Source organism: Gobio gobio, assembly GCF_949357685.1.
Source record: "Gobio gobio genome assembly, chromosome: 8".
Lineage (NCBI taxonomy): Eukaryota > Metazoa > Chordata > Actinopteri > Cypriniformes > Gobionidae > Gobio > Gobio gobio.
In genome coordinates this window covers 56,880,339-56,907,315 of record NC_137114.1, presented here as the reverse complement: position 1 = coordinate 56,907,315, position 26,977 = coordinate 56,880,339, and the positions used below count along the sequence as shown (strand labels likewise).

Genomic DNA, 26,977 nt, shown 5'->3' with positions numbered 1-26,977 from the left:
ACACCAAAACACCATGTGACAATTATCCATTTGAATGCAATATTGGGATAGCATTTATACACGAATACACCCTTTCGTATATTGTAGTGTATTCCGATAATTATTCTTAGCAGTAACTTGAACAGTGTGCAAATCTTAATTTATCTCTTGACTGACTGTGGCAACATAGTCAATGCTGAAAATTGCCTCACTCACATGATGTTGGACATTAAAATGGAAGAATGCACACATGGTGGGGTATCATGTAATGCTAAATAAACCATTTGAAATATTTATGTTTATTGTCAAATTCAAATTATTATAATTTTTTGACAAAATTGGCAACCGTCCATTGACAATAATGCAGGTGCAAAATAAATTACGCTACTAATCGGAACTGGATGTGACAACATATCTCCATAAATAAAAGTGATAAAAGTGTATTAAAGTGTATAAAGTACCAAGTGATACAATGAAGCCACTCTGTGATGCAAGTTTATGAATGATATTGTGTTTTTCTGTCTCTATAATAGGATATTTTTGGCAGTGACTGGTATTCTCTACAGTTGAACAGAATTCTGCGCTGGGCTTTTCAGGGTGTTGGGGTTCATATTCTAGATGTGTGGCAAATGACTTCATGTCACTACAGTGAAGAGAACATTCATCCTGGCCCTATTGTCATTAAAAATGAGATTGACATTTTACTCTCTTTTATTTGTCCGTACTGAATTTAAATTAAATTATCATGACAATTTTGTGTTCAATGACTGTTATTACTAGAAAAATAATTCCGGTTATGTCTAGGTTATGAGCTGTAATTAAATTGTCAAATTATAAACCACTCATTGAATCTCCACTACAACCATTTAAAAAAGAAAAAAAAGAGAATGGTTTAGTACATGTCAGAGATCTCATTTTTTGTTATACAGTATCATCCTCAAATTCAAAACATATTTTTTTTAGACTTGCTTGAAAAACCTGTTGTCTGTTTTTAATGATATGTTTATTTGTAATTAATACACTAAATAATATGCACTGATTATTTTTACATTTGGCTATTCAGTTTCTGCATTATGTCTTGAAATATAAAGCACTGTTAATTGTTGTTTCATATTGTATTGGTTCAGTTTTTTTATTTGCATCATTGTTCTTATTTTTAATAACAGATAAACTATATTGTGATTATTAGGTGCCAAGCACCGATGGAGTGAAGGCACCTATTGAAACCGTTCCGGTTCTTATTATTATTATTAGGGGCCAAGCACCGAAGGTGCGGAGCCCCTCTTGAAACCGTTAGATTTCTTATTATTATTATTCCGCCATGGAAGTCTATGGCAGCCCATAGAACCGTTTGCGGGAAAATGATGAAATTTGGTACACTGATAGAGGTCATTACCAATAGTAACCACACCAATTTTGGAGTCTCTAAATCAATCTCTCTTGCACCACCACCTGTCCAAAGTTTGACTCATGTTTTTGCTAATAACTTTTGAACTATAAAGGCTAGAAACAAAATCATTTTTTCTTTAGATTCCTTGGCTCAAGCCGATTCAATTGCACCATATGATGTCATTTCCGTCATTAAAATTTTCCGATTTTTTATTAACCGAAACCAACTTTTTCAAACTCCTCCTAGGCCGTTGGTCCGATTTGCACAAAAATTTAACCAGATCATCTTCAGACCATGATGACAAAAAAACATGGAATTCAAGTGGATTCGTCAAATCGTTTTTGAAAAATGCGCAAACAAATTTTACGTAGCGGTTGCAAAAACACACTTAAGGCAAAATCTCCACAACGCTTTATCGTGTTTAAACTAAACTTGGTACATCTTATCACAAGCATGATTTGAGGACACATGCAGCGTTTCGGCGCAGCGCCACCTACTGGTCCGGAGATACAAAAAATTGCTGTTTTTGCTTATAACTTTAGAACCGTTTGTCGAAAAATCATAAACGTGGTCTCGTTAGATTCAGGACGGCATGCCGAGTTGTCTGTTATTCAATTTTACCATATCGGCCATTTTGGCTGTCGGCCATTTTGAATTATGTGCTAAAATGCTGTATTTTATGAACACATGAACGGATTGTCACGAAACTTTGGGTCATCAACACGATGCCCTGAATGAGCCCAAGAAGTTTCGAAACAGCGCCACCTAGTGCAGAATTTTTTTTTTCAAATGCTTACAACTTTGGGTGAACTTGACGTATTTTCATGGGAGTAACTTTTTTTGTCTCCTGAATCCTCGCCGAGTCCAACGATACCAGACTTGCTAGGTTTTGGCATATGGTTTGTGCAGCGTTGCAATTTAATGCTTTAAAAACATTAGCTGATATCTTCGAAACCGCTAGTTCGATCGAGACGAAACCAGCGTCAGAAGTTCGAAAACATAGGTCAATAGCCATATATTTATGCCCAAATGTCAAAATATTGATAGTAAGGGGGTGTAAAATCAAATCAAAGTCAGGTGTCAGTCATTTTTCATGTGTTTTTTTCATATAAATGTCTATAACTCCAAAACAAAACAAGATTTTTTCACCAAACTTGACACAGACATGTATGCGCTCACTCCGAGGACACATACAAAAAATGGTAGGATTGTGCCACTTGGTGGCGCTATAATAGAACAAAACATGAAATTCCCATTTACTACAATACAGTATTATGATATAAAATGCTATGCTTTTCAAATGAATTGGTGTATCATTACGAAACTTGGTATTTGCCATCAGCACCATGCCTTTAAGGTACTTAAAAGGTTTCAAAAAAGCACCGCCATGTGGTCAATACTTATAATGAAAATGCTTCTTGAGGCTATATCTCTGCAATGACATATTGACACTATATTGACACCCTGCTTTGATATATTGACACCAATCTTTGCATGTGTCATTGTTCCCTTATTCTGACCACACCACATCAATTTCGTAACTGTGCCACCTTTTGGTTGAAAGTGATAAACCATTAAATCATTATTATTGACTGTATTTATAATTTTACAGCTATTTTGCCTAAAATCACCTTAAAAGGTCTTCAATTGCTCATTGCTGCAGTTGATCTGACACTGCCAGCCATTTTGGCATGTCTTGTCTTCTTCTTTGCGCTTGGCCCCGATAATGGCTGCTTGTTATTATTAATATTCATCTTCCGCCATGGGAGTCTATGGCAGCCCATAGAACCATATGGTAAAAAGTTGTGAAATGTGGCACACTAATAGAGGACATTCTGAAATGTCACCATAGCAAATTTGGAGTCTCTAACTCAATCCCTCTAGCGACACAATTAGTCCAAAGTTTGACTCATGTATATGCTAATAACTTTCGAATCATAATAGCTAGAAACACAATTATTTTTTCCTCTGATTCCTTGGCTCAAGTCGATTCAAGTGCACCATATGACGTCATTTTCTGTCAAGAAAATTTTCCCGCCATTTTGAATTTTCAAAAAAACCTACTTTTGTGAACTCGTCCTAGACGGTTTGTCCGATTTTCACAAAAATTTTACAGATCATCTTCAGACCATGCAGACAAAAAATCTTGCAAATCATGTTGATTCGTCAAATCGTTCTCGATAAACACGTGGACAAATTTTACGAAGCGGTTGCAAAAATACACTTAAGGCTATATCTCCGCAACGCTTTATCGTATTCAAACCAAACTTGGTAAATGTCAACACAAGTATGACCTGAGGCAACATGCAGCATTTCGACGAAGCGCCACCTACTGGTCCGGAGATACGAAAATGGTCTAATTTTGCTTATAACTTCTGAACGCTTTGGCCAACACAAACCTGGGCCGGGTTTCCCAATAACGATGTATCTTAGCTCTAAAGAGCATGTTCTACGAGCGAAGTTACGTTCACTCACAGCAATTCCACGTGCGTTTCCCAAAAATTTACTTAACATGAACGCGCAAGAACGCGCTCTAAGTGCTACTTAAGAGTCGCTGTCCATTTGCGAAGAAATATAACCTTATAGGCTTATAAGGTTATAAGGCTATAAGGTTATAAGGCTGTCTGGGTGGAAGAGGTTGAGAGACGGGGGAGCGATAAATCGAAATCCCTCCGGTGCGAGGACGATCCGTTTAGATCTGCTCTGACGGATAGATCTGTATAGCCTTGGTGGTAAGAGGAAGGACCGTGTAGATCCGCTCTGACGGTCGAACAAAGTAGAGATAGCCCTGGTGTTCCTGTCCAGGAAGATTTGTCTGTAAGGGTAATGTTTAAATGCACAGTTACCTGACAAATATTTTTTTGAGTACTCCCTCCGGTGCGAGGAAGACCCGTTTAGATCTGCTCTGACGGGTAAAACATCTAGAGAACGCCCTCAAGTTAGGCCAAGAAGATTTGTCTGTAAGGGTACTGTCTAAACGCACAGTTACCTGACAAATATTTTTAAAGTATACCTGACTCTCCATTTTCTTCCACCACAGAGAGGGGATTTCATCTTTATTTTTATTTCCTTTTAATTTCCTTTTAATTCCTATTATAACTATTATACTATATATATTTTTATTTTATTCACTTATAACTATTTTAACTTCATTTCTGTGTAAAGCACTTTGAATTGCCACTGTGTATGAAATGTGCTATACAAATAAACTTGCCTTGCCTTGCCTATATGGAATTGTTTCCTCTGAAAGTATCACCTAATAATCAGTGTTGCCACAGTTACTTTGAAAAAGTAACTTAGTTACTTTACAGATTACTTGATTTTAAAAGTAACTAAGTTACTTTACAGATTAATTGATTTTAAAAGTAACTAAGTTAGATTACAAGTTACTTTATTAGTTACATTCATCAGTTGCCGACAACACCTCTGCAGCCTCAACATAAAAATGACAACCGTTTTTGCCAACACTTTATTGGAAAGTGCATTTTTAAAAGTAACGTCAACAATGTATCTCCTGAAATTGTATCTCCAAAAAAATTATTTGACTAATTTTATCAAATCTAAACATGTTAATGAAAAGGTACAAATTACTTTGTGTTCTTATTAAATACATTTATGAAAAACAATTTATATTAAATTTTTAATTTATATTTATATATATGAATGTAAATAATTATATGGGCCTACACAAATAATATAAAATTACAAGATTTATATTTTATTGTAAACGTAATGTGCAGCTCTGTAAAGGGACAACAAATATATGATCGATACGTGAGAACAATATATTTTTTAATAATCTTTAAGTGCACAAAACTATGAAAATATATGAAACGCTTCAAAACAGAGCGGCAACAAAGCGCTTATGCGCATCCCGGGTGCAGAATGATGCGCTTAAAGCAACATGGAATCAGTGTGTGCAGTGCAGCGTGAGTGCACATTGAAAAGTTCACGGCATAAAGAGAAGATGAGTGTTGAGCCCACAAATCCTAGTCTACTATGTAGCCTATATCGGTCCAAACATTCACTGATTATTTGTTTCTTCACAGTTTTAAATTCCGGTTATTGTGCGTGTGATGCTAATTAATAGTCCTTGTGTTGTCACCTGGGTAGCGAGCACAACATCTTTCAGAAACCGCTAGATAAACTCCAGGAAGATAAATTATTTTATCAAGTATTATAACGGTAATATATCATATGGAGTGAGCTTAACCACTGACTGCTGACTGGAACCGAACGCGACGCACAGTTTGAATGCTGAACGGAGAATGATTGACAGCTACAGCGGAGGAAAGACATTCAGCTATGGAATGGCTTTAGATGACTTTGTAGGCTACTAGCAAATCATAATATACTAATAATGATTGCTGAAGGATAATGTGACAATATATATTTCTGATGATTATTTAATTATCACGACATGCCTAATCTGAGCAAGTGACTGCCTGTCTTGAGTTTTGTCGACAGATGGAGCGGCCGCCTCGTAATTCTCTATGCCGGAAAAACCCTGCTGAGACTAAACAAGAAAGCAAAAATATATATTTTTACTAAGGAAAATGACAAAAATAGTAACTCACAGTGACTTGGACTGGTTTGGAAATAGTAACGCGTTAGATTACTCGTTACTGGAAAAAGTAGTCAAATTAGAGTAACGCGTTACTAAGTAACGCGTTACTGGCATCACTGCTAATAATTGTCATCCTATGTGGATTAGCAATCAAAACACGTCTATATAAAGCAACTACCTACAGGCTGAGGCACTGACAAAAGGCTGAACAAAAAAAACAAGAAAAGATACCTTTCAAAAAGACGAAATAAATATCCTAATTTAATTCAGTTGTGTATTTATAATTTTTTTTTAAATCAACATTGATAATAATGAGAATATTAAAATAAAAAAAATAATAAAAAAGTGTACAATAAAGTACAATCAAAACCTTATAGTATTATCACAATGCACTTGAATAAAGTTAAAGGTGTAATCTGCCTGTTGTCTTGTAGGTGACCTCATAACAGTGGCAATTTCTTTAAGACTGCAAGGGAAGCTCGGCTTCCCTTATAATGTCACAAAATTAATGGTCAAATATGTACTATTGTATTAACATTTTATTGACTAAAAATGCGTTAGAAAACGTTCATCTCAAAGACGAGTTCGTTCAGAATCAGTTACATATAGCAGGTCGGCTGACCATCTCACGGATGTGTTGTTTGGTCAAAGGTGGGGTTTGGAGATCTGTCTAACTTTGACAGGGCATATAAAAGACATGAAAAGAGCAATGAACATGTGAGTGTGTGTTCAAGATTAAGTTGCATGGGCAGGATCAGGGTTGAGCATGCAATAAATGAAGGTGCTCGCATTCAAGTGGCTAAACATAATGAAATAGTCAAACAAAACAGGGCCTTCCTAAACCGCCTTATTAATAAAATTATTGAGCTGTCATTTAGGGGACATGATGAAAGTAGTGAATTATCCAACAAGGGGAATTACAGGGAGTTCACAGAAACATTAGCTAAATATGACTCTGTCCTGTCCACACAATTCGAGTCCTCAACTGTGTTTTCTGGTATGTCCCATACTATTCAAAATGATTTGATCTCTGCTCTTGCAGCCACCGTTTCTGATCAGATCAGAGATGAAATTCAGGATGCTCCCTTTTTTGGATGGCAGGTGGATGAAACAACTGATATATCCTGCCATGCCCAACTCTCTGTCATTGTTCGCTATGTGGATAGTGCCCAGTCCGTTTTTGAAATATTAAATGAGAACATGCAGGGCTACAATTTTAAGGACAAGCTTGTGGCACAGACCTATGATGGGGCTGCTGTCATGGCTTCAGATCTCAATGGTCTGCAGGCCAAAGTGAAAGCAATAGCCCCCAGTGCAATGTTTGTGCATTGCTATGCACACCGACTGAATCTGGTGCTGTCACAGGGGGCTAAATGCTTGCCTGAGTGCAGAATTTTTTTTGCATTACTCTCTGGATTTGCCACATTTCTGGAGTCTGCAGACTGTTCAAGGTTGCCCAGAAACGCTCCTACTCGATGGAATTTCACATCACGGATAGTGAGCACTGTGGCAAACAATTATGATGGCCTCCTGCAGACATTTGAGAACATCATTGCAGATACAACAATGGATGATGATACACTGGATTGTGCCAAAGGCTTTGTGAGGAAACTGGAGGATTTTGAGTTTGTGTTCATGTTGTACACATATGAACAAATCTTCTCTGAGACTGATGTGGTCTTTGATATTGTCCAGCAGAGGGCAATGGATGTTCTTTACTGCAAGAACAGAATTGAATCTCTTCTTGCATTTGTCAAAGAGAAGAGGTCAGAGGGGGCTTTCCAAGCCATTTATGCCAAAACAGCAGATCTCACATCAGACCCACGAGATGAGCCCATGAGAAAGCGCCGTCGGACCCAATTGCAGGATCCCCAAGTGCGATACAGAAATCTGTACATGGCCATCCTTGATAACATCTTGGAGCAGATTCCTCGACGTTTTTCAAATTTGGAAAGCATGCTCTTCTTAGAATTAGTCAATCCAGGGAAATTTGATGACATGAGACAGGTATTTCCAGAGGAGGCCTTCCAAAGTGTCCTGAAAAGTTATGGCCATCACTTTGATTCAGGAAGACTGAGGTCAGAACTTCAAGTCCTGTATTCAGATCAGGACTTGCAGGGTAACAGGGGAAAGCTGTGTGATTACTTGGTGTTCCTTAAAGACATGGAGTTGGACAGTGCAATGCCTCAGCTTTACAAACTGTTCTCATTAGTGGCAACAATTGGAGCTACATCTGCAGGTGTAGAAAGGAGCTTCTCCTGTTTAAAGCAACTCAAGTCCTACACCCAAAACACAATGGGGCAAGGCCGTTTAAGCAGCCTAGCTCTGCTGGCCATTGAGAGGACACTGGTTAAGTCACTTGAAAAGACTCCTAGTTGGTACGACAGGGTCACAGACCATTTTCTTGAAAAGGAACGTAGGGCAGAATTTACTTTTAAATAAATAGACAATTTTATGATGTAGGCCGAAAATGAGCTTCCCCTCTCTGACAGACCAGTAGCCGCCACTGCCTCATAACTCTGTCTTCTTACGATACACTTAGAGCTTTACGATAACTCCAGAGCACTCGTAGATCTACGATCATTTTCAAGTGCTACTTACGTTACGATGCTTTTGGGAAACAGACCTTAATATTAAGATCACTCGTACGATCGTTTTTACGATCAACTTAGGCTTACGATGCTTTTGGGAAACGCAGCCCTGGTCTCTTTAGATTCAGGGCATCACGCTGAGTCAGACAATATCCAATTTTCACATATCAGCAATTTTGGCCGTTTGTAGCCTGGCAGCCTGGTATCCATCTCTGAATTTTGTCAAATAATGCTATTTTTTACGAATGCATTAGTGTATCGTTACGAAACTCAGTATGTGTCTTCCCCACCATGACTTGAAGGTACTCAAAAAGTTTCGGGGCAGCGCCACCTTGTGGTCAAAAGTTATAACAAAATGTACAAAAATGCTAATAACTTTTGATTAAATTTGCCTAGTTTAATGAAACTGGTAATAATACATTCCTTGGCTCATGCCGAGAACATAGATACTAATTTTGCCATATTTGGTAAAAATTCCTGACCTCCATGTTGCTATTTGATAAAAACCTACTTTTTCAAACTCATCCTAGACCGTTTGTCCGATTTCCACCAAAATCGAATCATATCATCTTCAGACTGTGTCAACAAAAAGTTATGGATTTTGCATTAATAGATGAAACCATTTTTGTATACCGCAGCGACGAAGTTGAGGCCAAATGACTCTTGAGGTAGTATCTCTGCAATGCTTTGACATATTGGCATCAAACTTTGCATGTGTCATTGTTCCCTTATTCTGACCACACCACATCAATTTCGTAACTGTGCCACCTATTGGTCAAAAGTGATAAACCATTAACTTATATTATCAGTGACTCAATATATGACATTTCAGCCATTTTGCCTAATCTTCTTAAACTGTATAATTGTTCATTGTTGCAGTTGGTCTGACACTCTCAGACTACAATGCATTTTTCATATTAGTCAAGAAGACTTTGTCTCATTATTGTTTCATTAATAATGTTATTATATTTCATTAAGCATGTCAAACACTTTTGTGTTAATATTGTATATTACAGTTTTTCTCAGTCGCTTTGGTTCATTTCTTGAATCATCCTCGACATTTGCAAAACAGTAAGTGCATTTCTCAAAACAATTCGTACAAATAGCAAAACACCATGGATTACCTGCAAAAACCAGTCTCTTGCTCAAAATCCTTAGATCATCTCTCAAAAGTAAATATTTGTGTCAATGAACATGTCAGTGCCATCAGAATGACAAATCCTTGTGTCATTGTGTACGGATAAGACAGTCAAATTGCTTAGTCATGTTGTCAAAAACAGTGTACACTGGAGGGATGTTCTGATGTAAACTATGGTGAAAGTTTTGATGACAATTACAGTTTTTCTTGATTGCTTTGACCTGGCTAAAGAAACTAGGATCCACTCAGTTTTCATCATCACTATCTCAGCAGAGCAGAAGACACGTCTTGCAAATGTGTTCACCCTTTCTCATTGGATTGACACATTTTCCCCACCCTTTTGCAAAACAGTTACTGTAACACGGATGTCATTCAAGCAGTCCAAACTCCATTGTTTTAGCTATGGTAACCAAACAGAAACCATTTATTCCTAACTATTAGAAACTACCTAGATCAGTATGAAATCACTGAAGCAACTGTTTGACACTCCTTTACAAAAATCTTCAATTAGCAATCAGTCTGCAGGCTTTATAAAAAAAATGGTGCCACGTCTGTGTTGTTCTTTACCAGCATGGATGGAGGAGGTCTAAGGCAGATGAGAGTGAGAGGAAGAGGTAGAGGGGTTAGAGGAAGAGGAGTCTGTGTGCGAGGTGGATGACATATTCCCCATTTTTCAATCCCATAGAGGAGTTCTTCAGTGCTTGGAGGTAGAAGGTTTATGATCACCATCCCTATGAGCAAATGCCCCTTGCTGAATGCAATGACTGCTGCTGCCCAAGAAATAGGTGCAGAGGAATGTCCAGGTTGGATAAGGCATGCAATAAGATTTTTACCTGGGTGCATTGTAAGAGAGGATATTGAATGTGATGTGGATGAGGCCATGTGGCCCCATCATCACGACAGAAGAGATTGAGTATCAATAGTGGCTATGTCTTATACTCCAATAGACTTTACTGTATTTTGGTTTACATGTATTCTCTGTAATATTTACAGTATTTCAGTTTTCAGACACGGTTTGAAAAAAAATGAATGTCATGGAATCAATAAAAAATGCATCAAAGCATTTCTTATTCTGGATCCAATTCTTTGCAAAAAGGCAAATTTGAAACAGCCTATATAGAAAGACAACAAATGTGACTGGCAATAGGCTACAATGACAAGCAATGGTGCACTGAGTTCTGTATTTTGTATTTTGTTGTCAATTGTGTAATGATTGACTGAAAGAGTTCATATACTTGTGTGCAAGTTGTGTTGTTTGAAGGCAAAATTTGCTTTTGTTGCATATTTTAAATGTTTTGGTGCGGTTACAGCCTTTTGCAAACAAAATGTGTCATTTTGACTATGAGTGCCACTGTTTAGGCCTGTGTGTTAACTAATTTGAAAATGTGGAGTTTGAGCTGACGGCTGCATCAAAGCAATCAAGAAAAACTGTATTGTAAATTGTAGGTTACACCTCAGTGTATGTGTGGAGTTTGATTGCAAGAGACTGGACAAGATTCACATTTAGGCTTTTACTGTTTGTACTGTAATTTGTTGACAGACCATGTCATTGCGATACAGTAAGGAAAAGACAGCACTGCATAGCACAAAGGGAAAAAAAAGAAAAAACAAAAGTAGAAATGTGAACGTCTAATGGAAATGTATAGAAATATGCTTGACATATTATGAAAACTTTGTTAAACCATTTTGCATGTAAAGACTTCTGCTATGAACTAATGCCTAAATGTTGTGGGGGTGAGACTATTCAACAGAGACCCATTATAATACATTTTGATCAACATGACATAAGCAATTGATAATGTAGGAAACAGCAGAGAATTGTACATAATCATTTGCATGGATGTACCAAAGTATTTGCAACTTTTTCAAAGAAATGAGTAACTGATTTTTTGATGTGCACAAGTGACACAATGATATGAAGATTGAACAGGTAGCTTTGAGAATTTCAATTCTGATCTGAGAAATGTACCAAAGCGACTGAGAAAAACTGTAATACATGTATAATTAATATTAGTCAGGGTTGGAAATTATTATTTTTTTACTTGGTAGCATTAGTGCTCCCAATTAAAAACTTAGGAGCACATGCAAAAATGTAGGATTACCACAACTAACACGTTTATATATTATGTTTGAGTGTAAGTGTGTGTGTGTGTGTGTGTGTGTGTGTGTGTGTGTGTGTGTGTGTGTGTGTGTGTGTGTGTGTGTGTGTGTGTGATGAAAATAAGATTTTTGTTTTACAAATACAATTTTTTAAATTAATATTCTCACCATTTTTTTTGAAGGCCATTCCCCTCCAATGTTATTAAATGCATTTTCATTTTTAATTCTTTAATTTGATCAATACATTAAAAGAATTAGAATAAAAGTGTCTTATTAGAATAATAATTCACTATAGGGCTGTTGCCAATCAAATTCAATAATTTATACATGAACATAAACATCCAGTAGGTGGCGGAAGGTGACCATCTTAATGGGTGATTCATTGAGTCATTTATTCAAACGATTTGTTCAAACGGCTGATTCATTCATGAATGAGGCAGTTGTTTATGAAAGGGTCCTTTAATCTTGACTCAACGGATTCGTTCAAAACTCTGAATCATTCACTAATAGAAAGGTGCTGTCTGCTGTGATCTTTGTTTGTAACTATTTTTGCTGCTGAAAAAGAACAAGTACATATTACGTCTAAAATGTAAATCACTTCATTTAAACTGTTTATTAAACTGTTGTATGAAACTATCTCATTTTCAATCTTTGTGTGTGCTGTTGATTTGTTTTAATTTCTCCTTGAGAGGCTGCACGAGCCTCAACAACGCAACCTTGTTACCATCAGTAACATTATAGTAGGCCCTACATACATTATTATCCACCATCACTTACACTAAATTAAATACAATCTGAATCATTATTGCGTTTTGGTTATTCTTTAGTTATGTTTGTTATTCAACAGTTAATCAGGCTACTTATGTCTGGTCGGGCAAGTAAAATTCTTTCAGCTCTTTACATTTTGCGCGCTGGTTAGCTCTCTGTCATGTACACAGAGCACAGTGAAAGGAAGTGACTAATTAAACAACCTAAAGCCTGCTTTAAAGTTTAGAGCACGAAGATGAAGTTTAATTTGTTAATTATAGAATGGTGGTCCAATCAGTGTATCAGCTCACAGCAGGCACAGTAATTACACTTTGTAGAAATGAAAAAAAAGTTTGCACCTCCACAATTATTTGCACTTGCACAAATGTTCCCAAATATATTTTGAGGTTGTACAGATGAAATTTCAGGCACATAGGCCACACAAATGGTCACAATTTTGAGCCTTGTTAGTAATGATTCATATTAAACCATGTTTTTCCACATAAGGGACTGAGGAGGGACCACAGTCATGTTCAACTCAAAATGGAGAGGTTATAATCAGTTGTTTTTTCTATAACTTTTTATTGGATGCAATAAGCTGTATCTATGACATTTCACTGTAATCAGCATTCCTCAATACCTTCATCAATTTGATGACAACACACCTAAACTTAAATGAAAGTGTAATACATCATAAAGAATTCTCCTTATGTTTTTTCAGCCATTTACCATTTAATTATATTTAAAACGTCTGCTATTGTTGTTTCTTCCATTCTTACAACATTCGTCCAATCAACATTGACTTATGAAAATAGAAAAACTGTTCAAAGGCAAAAACAGTTAAAAAAAATCAATTTCATAAATTATCAAGAAATAATGGCAGAATTCTTAGATTTTATTGACAATAAGTAGCAGTTCTGCATTTAAATTAATGAAATCAGAATGATAAAGAAAATATATATATTTGTGTTATCAATCTGTAGAGCCATATACTGATTAATTTTTCATTAAGTACAATGTGTCTAAAAGCTGTTTTAAATCTAATTTTAAACATGTACAGTGTAAGTAGACTGTCAGTTTATGTTTTAAAACAAAAAATATTTAAGAATGAACAATTTCAGATGCAAAACTTGCACCATTCTTAAGTGCTTTGCTCAAGGATATTGTAACACGCAAGTACATTCTATTTTATTAATCAAATACAAAGATTATACAAATTATTCAAAGCACAGGCAAGCGAAACTAAAACAAAATAGTTTAGTTTAGCAAAGCTAAGACAGTGGTAATAAACAGAAAGAAAAAAAAACAAAAACAAAACAAAACAAAAAAAAAAAATATATATATATATATATATATATATATAAATACAGAGAAATTACAATGTATTCACCAGATACAGATGAGCATAATGGGCAAGCAATGAAACAAATGAGAACAACTCAAAATCAAACAAACAAGGGAACTAAACATAAACTGAGAAACCATTGAACAAAATGAATCAAAATAACAGTCCTGGAACAGAAACAGAACATGACAGTATCTGCCCTTTCCAAAGGCAGTTTTTGATACATAAATACTACATCACAACAGCCAGTGTGGTGGTAGAGGTAGAGACTTTGGTGGAGCTAGCAGAGGACGATACCACATTAAAACCAATATTAGTTGCAATGGCAGTAATGGTATAGTGGATAGAGCTGATGGAGTCACGAAGGCTGAATACCAAGATGGAGACAGATGGCTGGAGAAACAGGGTGATGCAATTGGACCAGAGGGCCAAGGTGGAGACAAAAGATCTGTGGACTGAGGTTGAGCCAGTGGGACTGATGAAGATGCTGGAGGGATAGAGGATCCCAGTGGAGCCAAAGGGTCGGACTATGCAGACATAGTCCGTTGTTTTAAACTAGAAGATGACAGATGGTGTACTGTACTCATAGTCCTACTACACAATAAAACAAAATTGTTGTTGATTTTAGTTTTATGCAATGCTAAGATGATTAACAAATAATATCCATATGAAAAACATGTGCAAATCATTTATAAATACTAAATATGCTTACATTAAGTGTCTGTGAAGACTTTTGTTGCCTTGATGGGGTACCAAGCCAGAGGGATGGACACCCATGGGAAACCTTTAGCAGACCAGGGTGAAGCCCGGTAAACAGAAAACCAAGGTGGAGTCAGGAAGGCTGGACACCAAGATAGTGGCAGAAAGCTGGAGCACCAGGGTAATAACGCTGGACCAGAGGGCCAAGGTGGAGATGGAAGTGAAGTCAGTGGTACTGATGAACCTGGACAGATGGAGTAGACCCAAAGGATTGGAGGATGCAGGTGTAGTTATTTGTTTTAAACTACAAGGTGTCCTCATATTCCTACAACATAATAAAATAAAATATTGTTTATTGTAGTGTTATGCAATAATAAGAAGATATGCATGTCACAAATATATGCAAAGCAGCCTTTATGAATACGAGAGACTGGGATGGCCTGATATAGTCAGAGAAATGGAGACCCACAGTGGAGCTTTAGGCACAATATACCAGGTTGGAGCCAAGGAGACAGAAGAACAAGGCAGAATCAGGAATGCTGGAGACAAAGATGGAGTCAGAGGGCTGGAGAATCAGGGTGATGTTGCTGTACTGTAGGGACAAGGTGGAAGATCTGCAGATGAGTTGGAGCCAATGGGAGTAACAAAGCTTGCAAAGCAGGAGAGATGGAGGATCCCAGTGGAGGGTGCAGGCGTGTAGTTTCTTATAGCCCTACAACACAATAAAACAAAATATTGTTTATTGTAGTTTTATGCATCGTCATGAGGATCTCTCTCTCTCTCTCTCTCTCTCTCTCTCTCTCTCGTTTCCGTTTCCGGTGCGAGTGGACAGGTGTGTGAGGCTGAGTGGCTTGAGTGTGAGAAGTGAATGTGAGTACTTTTCTTCTCTTTTTTTTCTCTCTCTGCTTTATAGGATTAGTTTTAGTAAGTGGAGTTTTTTTCGTGTTGTTATTATTGAGTTGGGCCGTGTGTGCTGCTGTTGCTATAGGCAGCATGGCGGCCCCGCGATCGCAAATGTTAAGCTCCCTCACACGGCGTCACGGAGTGAAAGTGGCGTCCGCGGTGACTGTAGAGGAATGTTGTTTGGCTGCAGGTGAAATGGTGGGACATGAGCATGTATTGTCGGCCTCTAGAATGAACAGTGCTGTAGTAATTTTTCTTAGTTCAGTTGAAAAAGCTAACGAGCTAGTTGAAACCGGCATTGTTGTGGGTGAGAGTTTTATTCCGGTACTCCCGCTTTCTATGCCGTCTAAGAAAGTGTTACTATCGAACGTTCCTCCGTTTGTCAGTGATGAAACTCTTGTTAATATTATGTCACGGTACGGTAAAGTTGTATCACCGATTAAGATGATTCCAGTTGGATGCAAGTCTCCGTTGTTGAAACATGTGGTGTCGTTTAGACGCTATCTGTTCATGATCTTAAAAGATGATGAAGAGATTGATTTGTCACTTCGTCTCAAAGTAGAGGATTGTGATTATATTATTTATGTCACAACAGAGAAAATGAAGTGTTTTAGGTGTGGAGAAACAACGCATTTAATTCGTTCTTGTCCTAACAAAGTCAATGATGATAGTGAGAAAAATGTGAATGAGACTGTTAAAGCGGGACCATCGGACATTGCTGCGAGTGAAACCGTGAATACCGATAAGAGGATCGAAGACGCTGTATCTGAGAGAGTGAGTTTAGAATCTCAGGGAGCTGGCTCTGTTACTATGGCTGGTAAAAATGATCTTGTTAACACTGAAACAAATGATCCTAGTGTACAGACAGAAATGCAAGAAGGTGATGATGAGTCTAATATGCCACAGTCTCATCAACATCTGGATAAAAACAAGACAGAAACAGAGCAAAATCGTTTTAAAGTCCCGAATAAAAGGAAAAATACTGATTCTCCTCAAATTGCAAAGGCCATAAAGATAGGCATTGGAAGTACGCATATTGATGAAGACATAGAAAGTGACAGTGAATCCTCTGATTCCAGCATTTGTTTGTCTCAAAGTGACTTTACTAGCAGCGGCTATGAAGTTGAGGATATTAAACTCTTTTTAAGAGCAACAAAAAATAGAAGAGGTGTGTGTGTAGCTGATTTTTTCCCAGACACAAGAAAATTTGCTGACAAGGTCAGGTTTTCTATGTCTGAGAGTTTGTTCACAAACAAGGAGGTTTACCGGTTGAAAAAAATTGTGAGAAAGCTTTCATTAGGGGATAATGTTGACAGTGGAAAGACTTAACTTTAAAACCTTGAAAGAGTATGTGTTTTCACCTCTGTTTTTTTGTTTATTTTTTCTCTTTTTTTCTTTAATTATTTGTGATGTAAACATAGCAACAATCAATGTTAATGGATTGAGAGATATAAAAAAAAGAGCTGGTTTGTTTGAAGAAATTAAACTAAAGAAAATAGATATTGCTATGCTACAAGAGACGCATAGTGATTTTAGAAATGCCCCTGAATGGGCAGTAGAGTGGAGTGGGCTCTCAATCTTGAGTCATAATACCTCACTCAGTGGAGGAGTTGCTATCCTTTTTACAAAAAAAATGTCTCCCCATACATATCAGATTGACGAAGTCATTAAAGGAAGACTCTTGAAAGTAAGGGTTACTTTTGAAAAGTGTACTTTTGTTCTGATTTGTGTATACGTCCCTACCTCTGCTGTTGAAAGAATGGTTTTTCTAGACATACTTAGTTCTGTTATACAAAACTGTCACGGAGAAGAATATCTTTTTTTAGGTGGTGATTTCAATTGTACTGTATCGAACTTGGATAGAAATCACATCGAACCGCACACACCTTCGCGTAAACGCCTTATTCAACTTGTTAAAACCTATGAGTTATGTGATGTGTGGAGGCATTTAGAAGGAACCCAAAGACAGTATACTTGGACACATGTTCGAGACAATACAATTTCTTTAGCTAGGCTAGATAGGTTTTATATTTTTAATCATCATTGCAACATCATTAAAAAATGTTTAATCACTCCTTTAGGTTTCTCTGACCATTGTATGGTACAGTGTCATGTGTTTGTTAATTCAATTAAACCAAAGAGTGCCTATTGGCAGTTAAATGCTAATTTATTAAATGATAAATATTTTAAAAAAATGTTTACAATTTTTTGGGATGATTTTAAGACAAAGAAGGAAACGTTTAACTCTGTAAGGCAATGGTGGGACTATGGAAAAGTCCAAATAAAGCAATTCTGTACACAATATACTCTTAATATCACTGCTGAGACCTTTTTAAATGTAAGTATCTTGGAGGCTGATATCCTAAAACTACAAGAATTGGCTGAATCAACTAGAACCCAAAAATATTTTGATATTCTAGCAAAAAAGAAGACACAGCTGAATGATTTACTGCAGGTTAAAACACAAGGAGCTTTGGTCAGATCGCGATTCCAAAAATTAAATCATATGGATGCTCCCTCCAGTTTCTTTTTCGGTTTGGAAAGGAAAAATGGACAGAGCAGAGTTATCCATGCTCTACGTTCAGAGTCTGGTAAGCTTTTGTCTAATCCTAAAGAAATTAGAAAGAGAGCAATCAGTTTTTATGAAAAACTGTACACGAACGAACTCGGAGCAGAATATGAGAGGGAGGATGCTTTTTTTGATGATCTACCCCAATTGTCAGAAGAAGACAATGCAAAGATCTCAGGTGCTCTTGGAAGAGCTGAGTTGTGTAAAGCACTTCAAGGAATGGAGTCAGGAAAAGCTCCAGGAGTTGATGGTCTACCAATTGAGTGGTATAAGACCTTCTGGGCTGTCCTGGAAGAGGATGTGTTAGAGGTGTTAAATGAAAGCCTGGCTGAGGGCCGGCTTCCTCAAAGCTGCCGGAGAGCAGTATTAACCCTCTTGCCCAAGAAAGGCGACCTCACTGATATAAGATGCTGGCGTCCCATATCTCTGCTTTGTAGTGAGTATAAATTGCTCTCTAAAATTCTGGCAAATCGATTAGCAGAAGTTATGGATATTGTCATCCATTCTGATCAAACTTATTGTGTCCCTGGCAGAACAATAATTGATAATATTTCGTTGGTTCGTGATATGTTAGAGGTCTCCAAGATGCTTAATTTGGATTGTGGCTTAATCTCTTTAGACCAAGAAAAAGCTTTTGATCGTGTGGAACATTGTTACCTTTGGAAAGTTTTAAAATCATTCGGCTTTTGCCCAAAGTTTATCGATCTCATAAAGGTTCTTTATTGTGATATTGAGAGTCTTATTAAAATCAATGGTGGTTTATGTGCTCCTGTTAAAGTGAATAGAGGGGTTCGACAGGGATGCTCATTATCTGGAATGCTTTATTCCTTAGCAATTGAGCCCCTTTTACAGCAATTTAGAGCTCAGTTAAAAGGTGTATGTTTGCCAAATTGCAAAGATAATTTTATTTTATCAGCCTATGCTGATGATGTCCTCATAATGATTAATGATCAAGATGACATTGAAAAATTATTGAAGATATTATCCGATTTTAAGAAGTTATCATCTGCAAATGTAAACTGGGGAAAAAGTGAAACTCTTTTATTAGGTAAATGGTTGAGAGGAAAGCCAAAGTTACCAGAAGGTTTTTTTTGGGGAAGAACAGGTCTTAAATACTTAGGTGTTTTTTTGGGAGACGATTCTACTTTACAAATGAATTGGGAAAATGTTTTAGAAAAAATTAAAGGTCGCTTAGAAAGATGGAAATTTCTGACTCCAGCAATGTCGTATAGGGTCGTATCCTAATAATTAATAACTTGGTTGCGTCCTCGTTATGGCATAAATTTGCATGTATTGATCCCCCCTCTCTTTTATTGAAGAAAATTCAAGCCATCTTAGTTGATTTTTTTTGGGACAATATACATTGGATTCCTCAAAGTTTGCTCTTTCTATCTAAAGAAGAAGGGGGTCAAGGTTTGGTACATCTGCAGAGCAGAGTGGCAACTTTTCGGCTTCAGCGTATTCAGAAACTGTTGGTTAGTTCTTCTGATGTGAAGTGGTGTGCTGTTGCCCATGTCATTCTACGCAAGTTCAAAGGTCTAGGATTGGACAAAAATTTTTTCCTCGTGAATTCTTCGGACATAGACGTTTCTGGACTACCAATTTTCTATAGAAACATTTTTAAAGTCTGGAATCTTTTTCACTTCAAGCGAACAGAGGATCTACAATCACTTCATTGGTTATTGGAGGAGCCCTTAATATATGGTACACGAATGGATTTGTCTAAAAATGGTTTATTTCCAGGACTTAACAAAGCCCTTATTGATAACAGAATCCTAACCTTGGGCCTGTTATTGAAGGAAACAGACTGTGACCTAAAGAACAATGGTACAATTGCTCAAAAGTTGGGCTTTAAGTCCGTTCGCATCATTACAAAGCTTTTATCAAAATGGAAATCTACACTTGAACCAACTGAATTAACTCTGTTGTCTAGGTTCCGAGATGGGCTTATCGAACCTAATCCAGTGGATCCTTTTCCAAATTTAGTTTTTGCTGTGAATGTGGAAAATTTTTCTGGAGTTTTTTTGGAGTCTTGCAGTACTGTGTATATTGATTTTTTATCCTGTGTTGGAAAAAAATTATATAAATATTGTGTGTTTGGTTTTAACAAAAAGATGTTGGATGGGAAAGTTGATACCCCGTGGCGTACTGTTTTCAATTTGAGTGCAGATATAAAACCTCAGTGGAGGTCACTTTATAAACCACCATTGATAATGAAAACTGGAGATTTGCAATGGAAAATCCTTTATGGAGCCATTGCGGTTAATTCCTTTGTATCTGTTATAAACCCTGAAAGTAGTGACAAATGTCTTTTTTGTAATGAAAGAGAAACTGTCTTCCATGCTTTTGCAAAGTGTTACAGGTTAAAACCTCTATTTTTGTCATTAAGCAATATTTTTGAAAGATGTGGTGAAACCTTTTCTGTGGAATTGTTTATTTTTGGTTTTAAATATGCTAGAGAGAAAAGATTTCATTGTCAGTTGTTGAATTTTATCATAGGCAAGGCTAAATTAGCAATTTATCTGAGTAGAAAGAAAAAAATTGAAGAAAATGTAGTACAAAATGTAGTTGAGCTTTTTTTTAATATGGTACAGGCAAGAATCTTGATTGATTATAATTATTATAAATTTGTTGATGATCTCGATACCTTTGTTAATATTTGGTGTTGCAATAGTGCCCTGTGTTGTCTGTTTGAAAATGAAGTAGTATTTTTCTTTTTGTGAACTTTGTTATGATCTGATTGATAAATGTTTATGATTGTAATTTAATTTTTGAAAAGTGTATTAAAATTGTTTGTAAAAATTAAATTCAATCTCTCTCTCTCTCTCTCTCTCTCTGTCTCTCTCTCTCAGTGCATGCTGGGAAGTGGAAGTGTGTGGGAGGGTGAACACGGTGAGAGGGAAATTTGAACACGGTTTCTTAACTATTGGTTTTGGGAGACTATTGGGAGGATTTCTATGTGTGTAATTTCGCAGAATTGGTTTGGTTTTAGTCTGTAACCTTCTCGGATTTTTCTACGTGTAATAGTCGAGTATTGATCGTGTCGGGGACGGGGATGGCGTCGCACGGGAGTGTGCAGGCGTCGTCTCTGTCACTCCGGCACGGTATCAGGTGTGTCACGAACGCCGGCGAGTCTGTGGAGGACGTGTTGTTGGATGTAGCTGAACGCGTCGGGCACGACAACATTGTTTCTGCGTCTCGGATGAACAAAGCGGTGGTGGTGTTTCTCAAGGATGAACGATTAGTGACTGTTTTGATCGAAAGCGGGATTTCGGTAAGTGGTGCTTTTATTCCTGTTCAACCTTTAGCAACACCAACGAGTAAAGTAACCATTTCTAATGTTCCGCCGTTCATTCCTAATGCTGATATTGAGCGCGAGCTTTCGCGTTTTGGTAAACTTGCTAGTGGAATTAAAATGGTTCCACTTGGCTGCAAAAATGCAGCTTTGAAACATGTGATGTCGTTTAGGCGGCACGTATTCATGTTTTTGAACTCGCAGAATCTTAATGTGTCGTTTCGGTGCATGTATGAAGGCAAGTCGTACATGTTATATGCGAGCGCAGGTGAGATGCGATGTTTTGAGTGCGGTGGTTTCGGGCACGTAAGGTTATCATGTCCTAATAAAACTGCCGTGCAAATAGATCCACATGAAGATCAGGTTGTTGAGGTGAATGCTGAGAATGTGAGGAATAATGAGGAAGTTCCTACTGAGAGAGTAATAAATGACGAGGAGGTCTCTACTGAGAGTGTGAGGAAGAACGAAGAGTCGTCTGTTGAGAATGAACAAATGGATGACGGTGATGTTGAAGGACAGATGTCTGAAACAAATGTTGATTCGAGGATTGAGGGTCGGATGAGCAGAGATTGTGTGAGGACCAGGTCAGGAAGAAATGAGGATCAAAAAAGTGTCAGAGAGGTAAATTCATGTGAGCCAAAAGAAAAAATAAAAAAGTTAGGTGAAGAAGAAATAAATGAGGCTGATGATGAGGAGGATGGTGTCCTATCTGATACTTCGGATCTGTCAGATATTTCTCAGATAGGTTGTGATCAGATTTACTCGCTGGATGAGATAAATGCGTTTTTGGATGAGACTTTTGGAAGGGTTGCTGATGTGAAGGATTTCTTTCCAGATGTAAAGAAATTTGAATTTTCAGTTTTATATTGGCAGAAGAGGGTAGGAGAAGAAAAACTGAACTCGCGAAAGAGGTTTCGCTTGAAAAAGTTTCTCACTAAAATTAGAAAAGGGAAAAACCCAGTTAAAGGTAAATCAAATTGATTTTGCGAAATGAGATCCACATCAAGGGTGACTTTGCAGTGCTATCTGTTTTTCCTGTCTCTTTTTTTCCTCTCTTTATATCTCTTTATGGATATTTTGAGAATAGGATCTTTAAACATTAATGGAGGGAGAGATAGGAATAAGAGAGCAGTGATATCAGAATATGTTCATCTGAAAGACATCAATGTTATGTTTTTACAGGAAACACATTCAGATAGTCAAAACGAAATTGAATTGTATAGATGGTGGGAAGGTGAATGTATTCTGAGTCATGGAACCAATTTAAGCGCAGGAGTAGCGATTATCTTTTCCAAAAATTTGGATCTAAAGATTCTATCCACTATTGAATTAGAAAAGGGTAGAGTTTTAATAGCAATAGTTGAAATTAAAGAGTTAAAGTTTCTTTTTATTAATGTTTATGCTCCAAATTTAGGTCCACAAAGATTAGAACTATTTGAAAAATTAAGCATTGCAATAAGAAAATATGATGATGGAAAAATGTGTGTAATAATGGGAGGAGATTGGAATTGTACTACTGATTTTGTATTGGATAGGAATGGGCAAGAACCTCATTTACAGTCTAGTAATATGCTCCTTAGGATAACTCAAGAACTAGAACTGGATGATGTGCTGGAGAAATAAGAATCAGTTAACAAAACAATACACATGGATTAAAATTTTGGATTCTATTGTAAAGGGAGCACGTCTGGATAGAATATATGTAAATAAATCAGACAATAATAGAGTCATGAATGTTGGTATATCTCCTTGTGGGTTTTCTGATCATCATATAGTGACTGTTGATTTTAATACTAAAAGCATGTCACATTCAAAATCTTATTGGCATTTTAATGTCAAACTGGTGCAGGATACGTTATTTTGTGAAAAATTTAAATGTTTCTGGGAGAGTTGGAAAGTAGAAAAAGACAATTTCGAAAATGTAATTCAATGGTGGGAGGTAGGAAAAGTCCAAATCAAGATTTTTTGTCAGCAGTTTTCTTATAATAATACTGTGATTGTAAAAAGAAATATTGAAAGTTTGGAGAAAGATATTAATGAAATGGAAAATGTAATTGATTTGAATGTTTCGGGTTTCGGGGATTTAAAGAAAAAGAGATTGGAGTTGAAAACACTGTTAGAGGAAAGAGCAAAAGGTGCCTTAATCAGAGCAAGGATATCTTCCATCAAGGAAATGGACGCTCCAACAAAGTTCTTTTTTAACTTGGAACGTAAAGTAGTAAAGCAAAAGAATATGCTTTATCTTCGGAAGGACAATGGCACATTAACTTCAAATCCTATCGAAATGAGGAAAATTGCAATGGACTTTTATGCTGAACTTTTTGGGTCAAAAGATTGTGATCCTGAGAGTACGGATCAGTTATTAAAAGGACTGCCTACTTTAAAATCTGAGGACAGAAAAACCCTGGACAAATTAATTTCATATGAAGAACTTTCAGAGGCCGTAAAGCAACTGTCCATAGGGCGTTCCCCGGGAGTAGATGGCCTGCCTGCTGAATTTTACAAATCATTTTGGGACATTTTAGGAGAGGACTTTTATAATGTAATCTGTGAATGTTTTCAAAAAGGTACTTTACCCAGCAGTTGCAAAAGAGCAGTACTATCACTTCTACCCAAGACTGGTGATTTAGGGGTGTTGAAAAACTGGCGTCCTGTTTCTTTAATGTGCCAAGACTACAAAATATTGTCTAAATGTTTAGCAAATAGATTAAAGAAGTTTTTGAGCACTATTGTGAGGAATGAGCAAACATACTGTATTCCAGGACGTACAATAATGGATAATTTATTTCTAATAAGAGATGTTATGGACCTTTCTATGAATGATGATTTTAATATTGGTTTCTTATCGATTGACCAAGAAAAAGCGTTTGATCGTGTGGGTCATGAATATCTTTTAAGTGTTTTGAAAGCATTTGGGTTTGGGGAGACTTTCATTTCTTGGATCAAATTACTGTATAGAGAGGCTTCAGTGATGCTTAAGGTTGGAGGGGGACTGAGTTGTCCAATACCTGTGAAGAGGGGAATTAGGCAGGGGTGCCCAATTTCTGGACAACTCTACAGTTTAGTTATTGAGCCCTTGCTTATTAAACTGAGAAATAATTTGAAAGGCTTTCACATACCAGGGGATTTTAATGGTTCAAGTGTTTCTGTTTCAGCTTACGCTGATGATGTCACTGTTTTTATTACTGGACAAGGGGACATTGAGATATTGTCTAAAAGTTTAGCTTTATACGAGAGAGCCTCCTCATCAAGAGTAAATTGGGCAAAGAGTGAGGGTTTTGTTGTGGGTCCATGGAAAAATGGTGGGCCACCTAAGCTTCCAGGAGGGTTACAGTGGAATACAGAGGGAATTAAAATTCTTGGAGTATTTCTGGGTAAAGAAAATTATAGGAAAAAAAACTGGGAGGGTATGCTGGAGAAGGTGTCTGCCAAGTTGTCTAAATGGAATTGGCTATTACCTGAACTATCCTACAGGGGTAGAGTCTTGGTTACAAATAACCTGGCCGCCTCCATGCTATGGCATAGACTCAATGTGCTGGATCCTCCAGATGAACTGATAAAAGTTATACAGAAGAAATTTGTGGGGTTTTTTTGGTCGGGGCAACACTGGATTCCTGGATCCGCATTATATCTGCCTTTACAAGAAGGAGGACATGCTCTGATAGATATCAGAAGCAGGATTATGACTTTTAGACTGCAAACAGCTCAAAGATTATTATATGGAGAAGATCTGGGATGGATTCGTGTTGCTTGTGCTATTTTAAGGAAAGCATCTGGTCTCGGTTACGAGAAACAATTGTTTTTACTGAGCCTTAAAGAGCTGGACATGAGTAACTTAACCCTGTTTTATCAGTCAATGCTGAGAGCCTGGCTTGATAACTTCAATATCAACAGAGATCTTTCTGAACCAAAGGAGTGGATAATGGGAGAGCCATTGTTTTACAACCCAATGATACAAACGAGAACTCTGTCATCGGGAAGTTTGATGAACTGCCTGGCGGGAGCTGGACTGAAGAGGATAGGAGACCTGAGAGACCTCAACGGATGGAAGACGGCTGCAGCACTACAGCGTGAGACGGGTATTCGATCTCTCCGTCTTCTGCAGCAGGTGTTGGAGGGGGTGCAGAGAGCATTGCCTGGAACCTGCAGGGAGGCACTGGAAACTCAACCAGCTCAAGAGTGGAGGAGAAACTATCAGTTTCCATCTATCAGTGTTTCTGCTGCTGCAAAAGAAAATTATGAAGATGCTGACACAATATTAACTTTTAAGACCCCGGAGATGGGACCGTTTCGTGAAACAACTAAAAAAGCAATTTACTTTACTTGCGTTAAAGTTGCCCATCAGACTGTTTTAAAAAGAGTACGAGCAGGGAGGTGGACAGAAGTGTTTGGACCAGACTTTAAAGGATCCTGGAGGTCTCTGTACAAACCTCCCATTGAGAAGCGTACAGCAGACCTACAGTGGAGACTTATTCATGGTGCTATAGCTACAAACAGACACGTGGCGCACCTGAATCCAGCAGTGGGGAGGGAATGTCCTTTTTGTGGAATTGAAGGGACAGTTGAACACTTATTTATTAATTGTGTGAGGTTAAGCAGTCTTTTTATTATTTTAAAAGGTTTGTTTGAAAGGTTTGGTAAAGATTTTTCTAATCAGTTTTTTATAAGTGGTCCTAAATATACATCTCATGAGAGAAGAAGAATATGCTTATTTAATTTTTTGTTGGTATGGCCAAAATGGCAATTTGGAAGACTCGAAAGAATAAGTTATTGGGTATAGGTACAGTAGACGCAGAAAATGCTTTTAAAGGCATGGTGTCTGCTAGAATTAAAATTGAATATACATATTTTAAATTGATTAATGATATTCAAAGGTTCGCCGAAATATGGTCCGTGGAAGGAGTTTTGTGTGAGGTTTTGGATGACATGTTGTATTTCAAATTTTAAAGTTGTTTGAAGTATAAATGTTGATATGTGTGTATTTTTATTGTATATTTATTATAGGTGATATTTTGTATTATATGATTAGATAGGAAATCTGGATTGTGAAAAAAGTTAATGTAATAAAGTCGTGTTAAGCCTCTCTCTCCTCTCTCTCTCTCTCTCTCTCTCTCTCTCTCTCTCTCTCTCTCTCTCTCTCTCTCTCTCTCTCTCTCTCCTCTCTCTCTCTCTCCTCTCTCTCTCTCTCTCTCTGCTCTCTCTCTCTCTCTCTCTCTCTCTCTCTCTCTCTCTCTCTCTCTCTCTCTCCTCTCTCCTCTCCTCTCTCTCTCTCTCTCTCTCTCTCTCTCTCTCTCTCTCTCTCTCTCTCTCTCACACACACACACACACACACACACACACACACACAGGATCAAAAAACAAACTCTTTTATTTTTGTTGCTTCCTCATTTAAAATTATTTACCAGGAAGTGCATCTGTTAAATGCAAACAAACACAGAGTGTGAAATGACAGGGTGTGTGAGTGTGTGAGTGTGTTGTGCGTGTGTGTGTGGTGTGTGTGTGTGTGTGTGTGAGTGAGTGTGAAATGAGTAAAGGTGTAATTTTCTTCTGAGAAAAAGGAAAACACTTGAAGACACTACCATATTTTCTAACACAGTACACTCAGCTATTTAAGAGCGACATCTGCATGAAACATACACACACACACACACACA

General features: G+C 37.3%; 1 protein-coding gene and 1 long non-coding RNA gene across 5 annotated transcripts in view; one reads left to right on the top strand and one right to left on the bottom strand.

The window, feature by feature from the left end:
- Window positions 1–1,089, top strand: part of LOC307130668 (NXPE family member 3-like) — a 50,879-nt gene extending 49,790 nt beyond the window's left edge. The window contains exon 8 of the mRNA XM_079823764.1: window positions 513–1,089. Within this exon, the coding sequence (XP_079679890.1) occupies window positions 513–707 (195 nt within the window). The 3' untranslated portion in view covers window positions 708–1,089. The remainder of the gene's footprint in view (window positions 1–512) is intronic.
- Window positions 1,090–13,886: 12,797 nt separating this feature from the next.
- Window positions 13,887–26,977, bottom strand: part of LOC307130107 — a 35,312-nt gene continuing 22,221 nt past the window's right edge. For 2 of the 4 annotated variants that reach the window (XR_013817006.1, XR_013817007.1), the window contains exons 2-3: window positions 14,570–15,268; window positions 13,887–14,451 (exon numbers count right to left, since the gene is read on the bottom strand). This is a non-coding gene — a long non-coding RNA (uncharacterized lncRNA). The remainder of the gene's footprint in view (window positions 14,452–14,569; window positions 15,269–26,977) is intronic. The other 2 variants (XR_013817008.1, XR_013817009.1) reach the window with 2 other exon arrangements.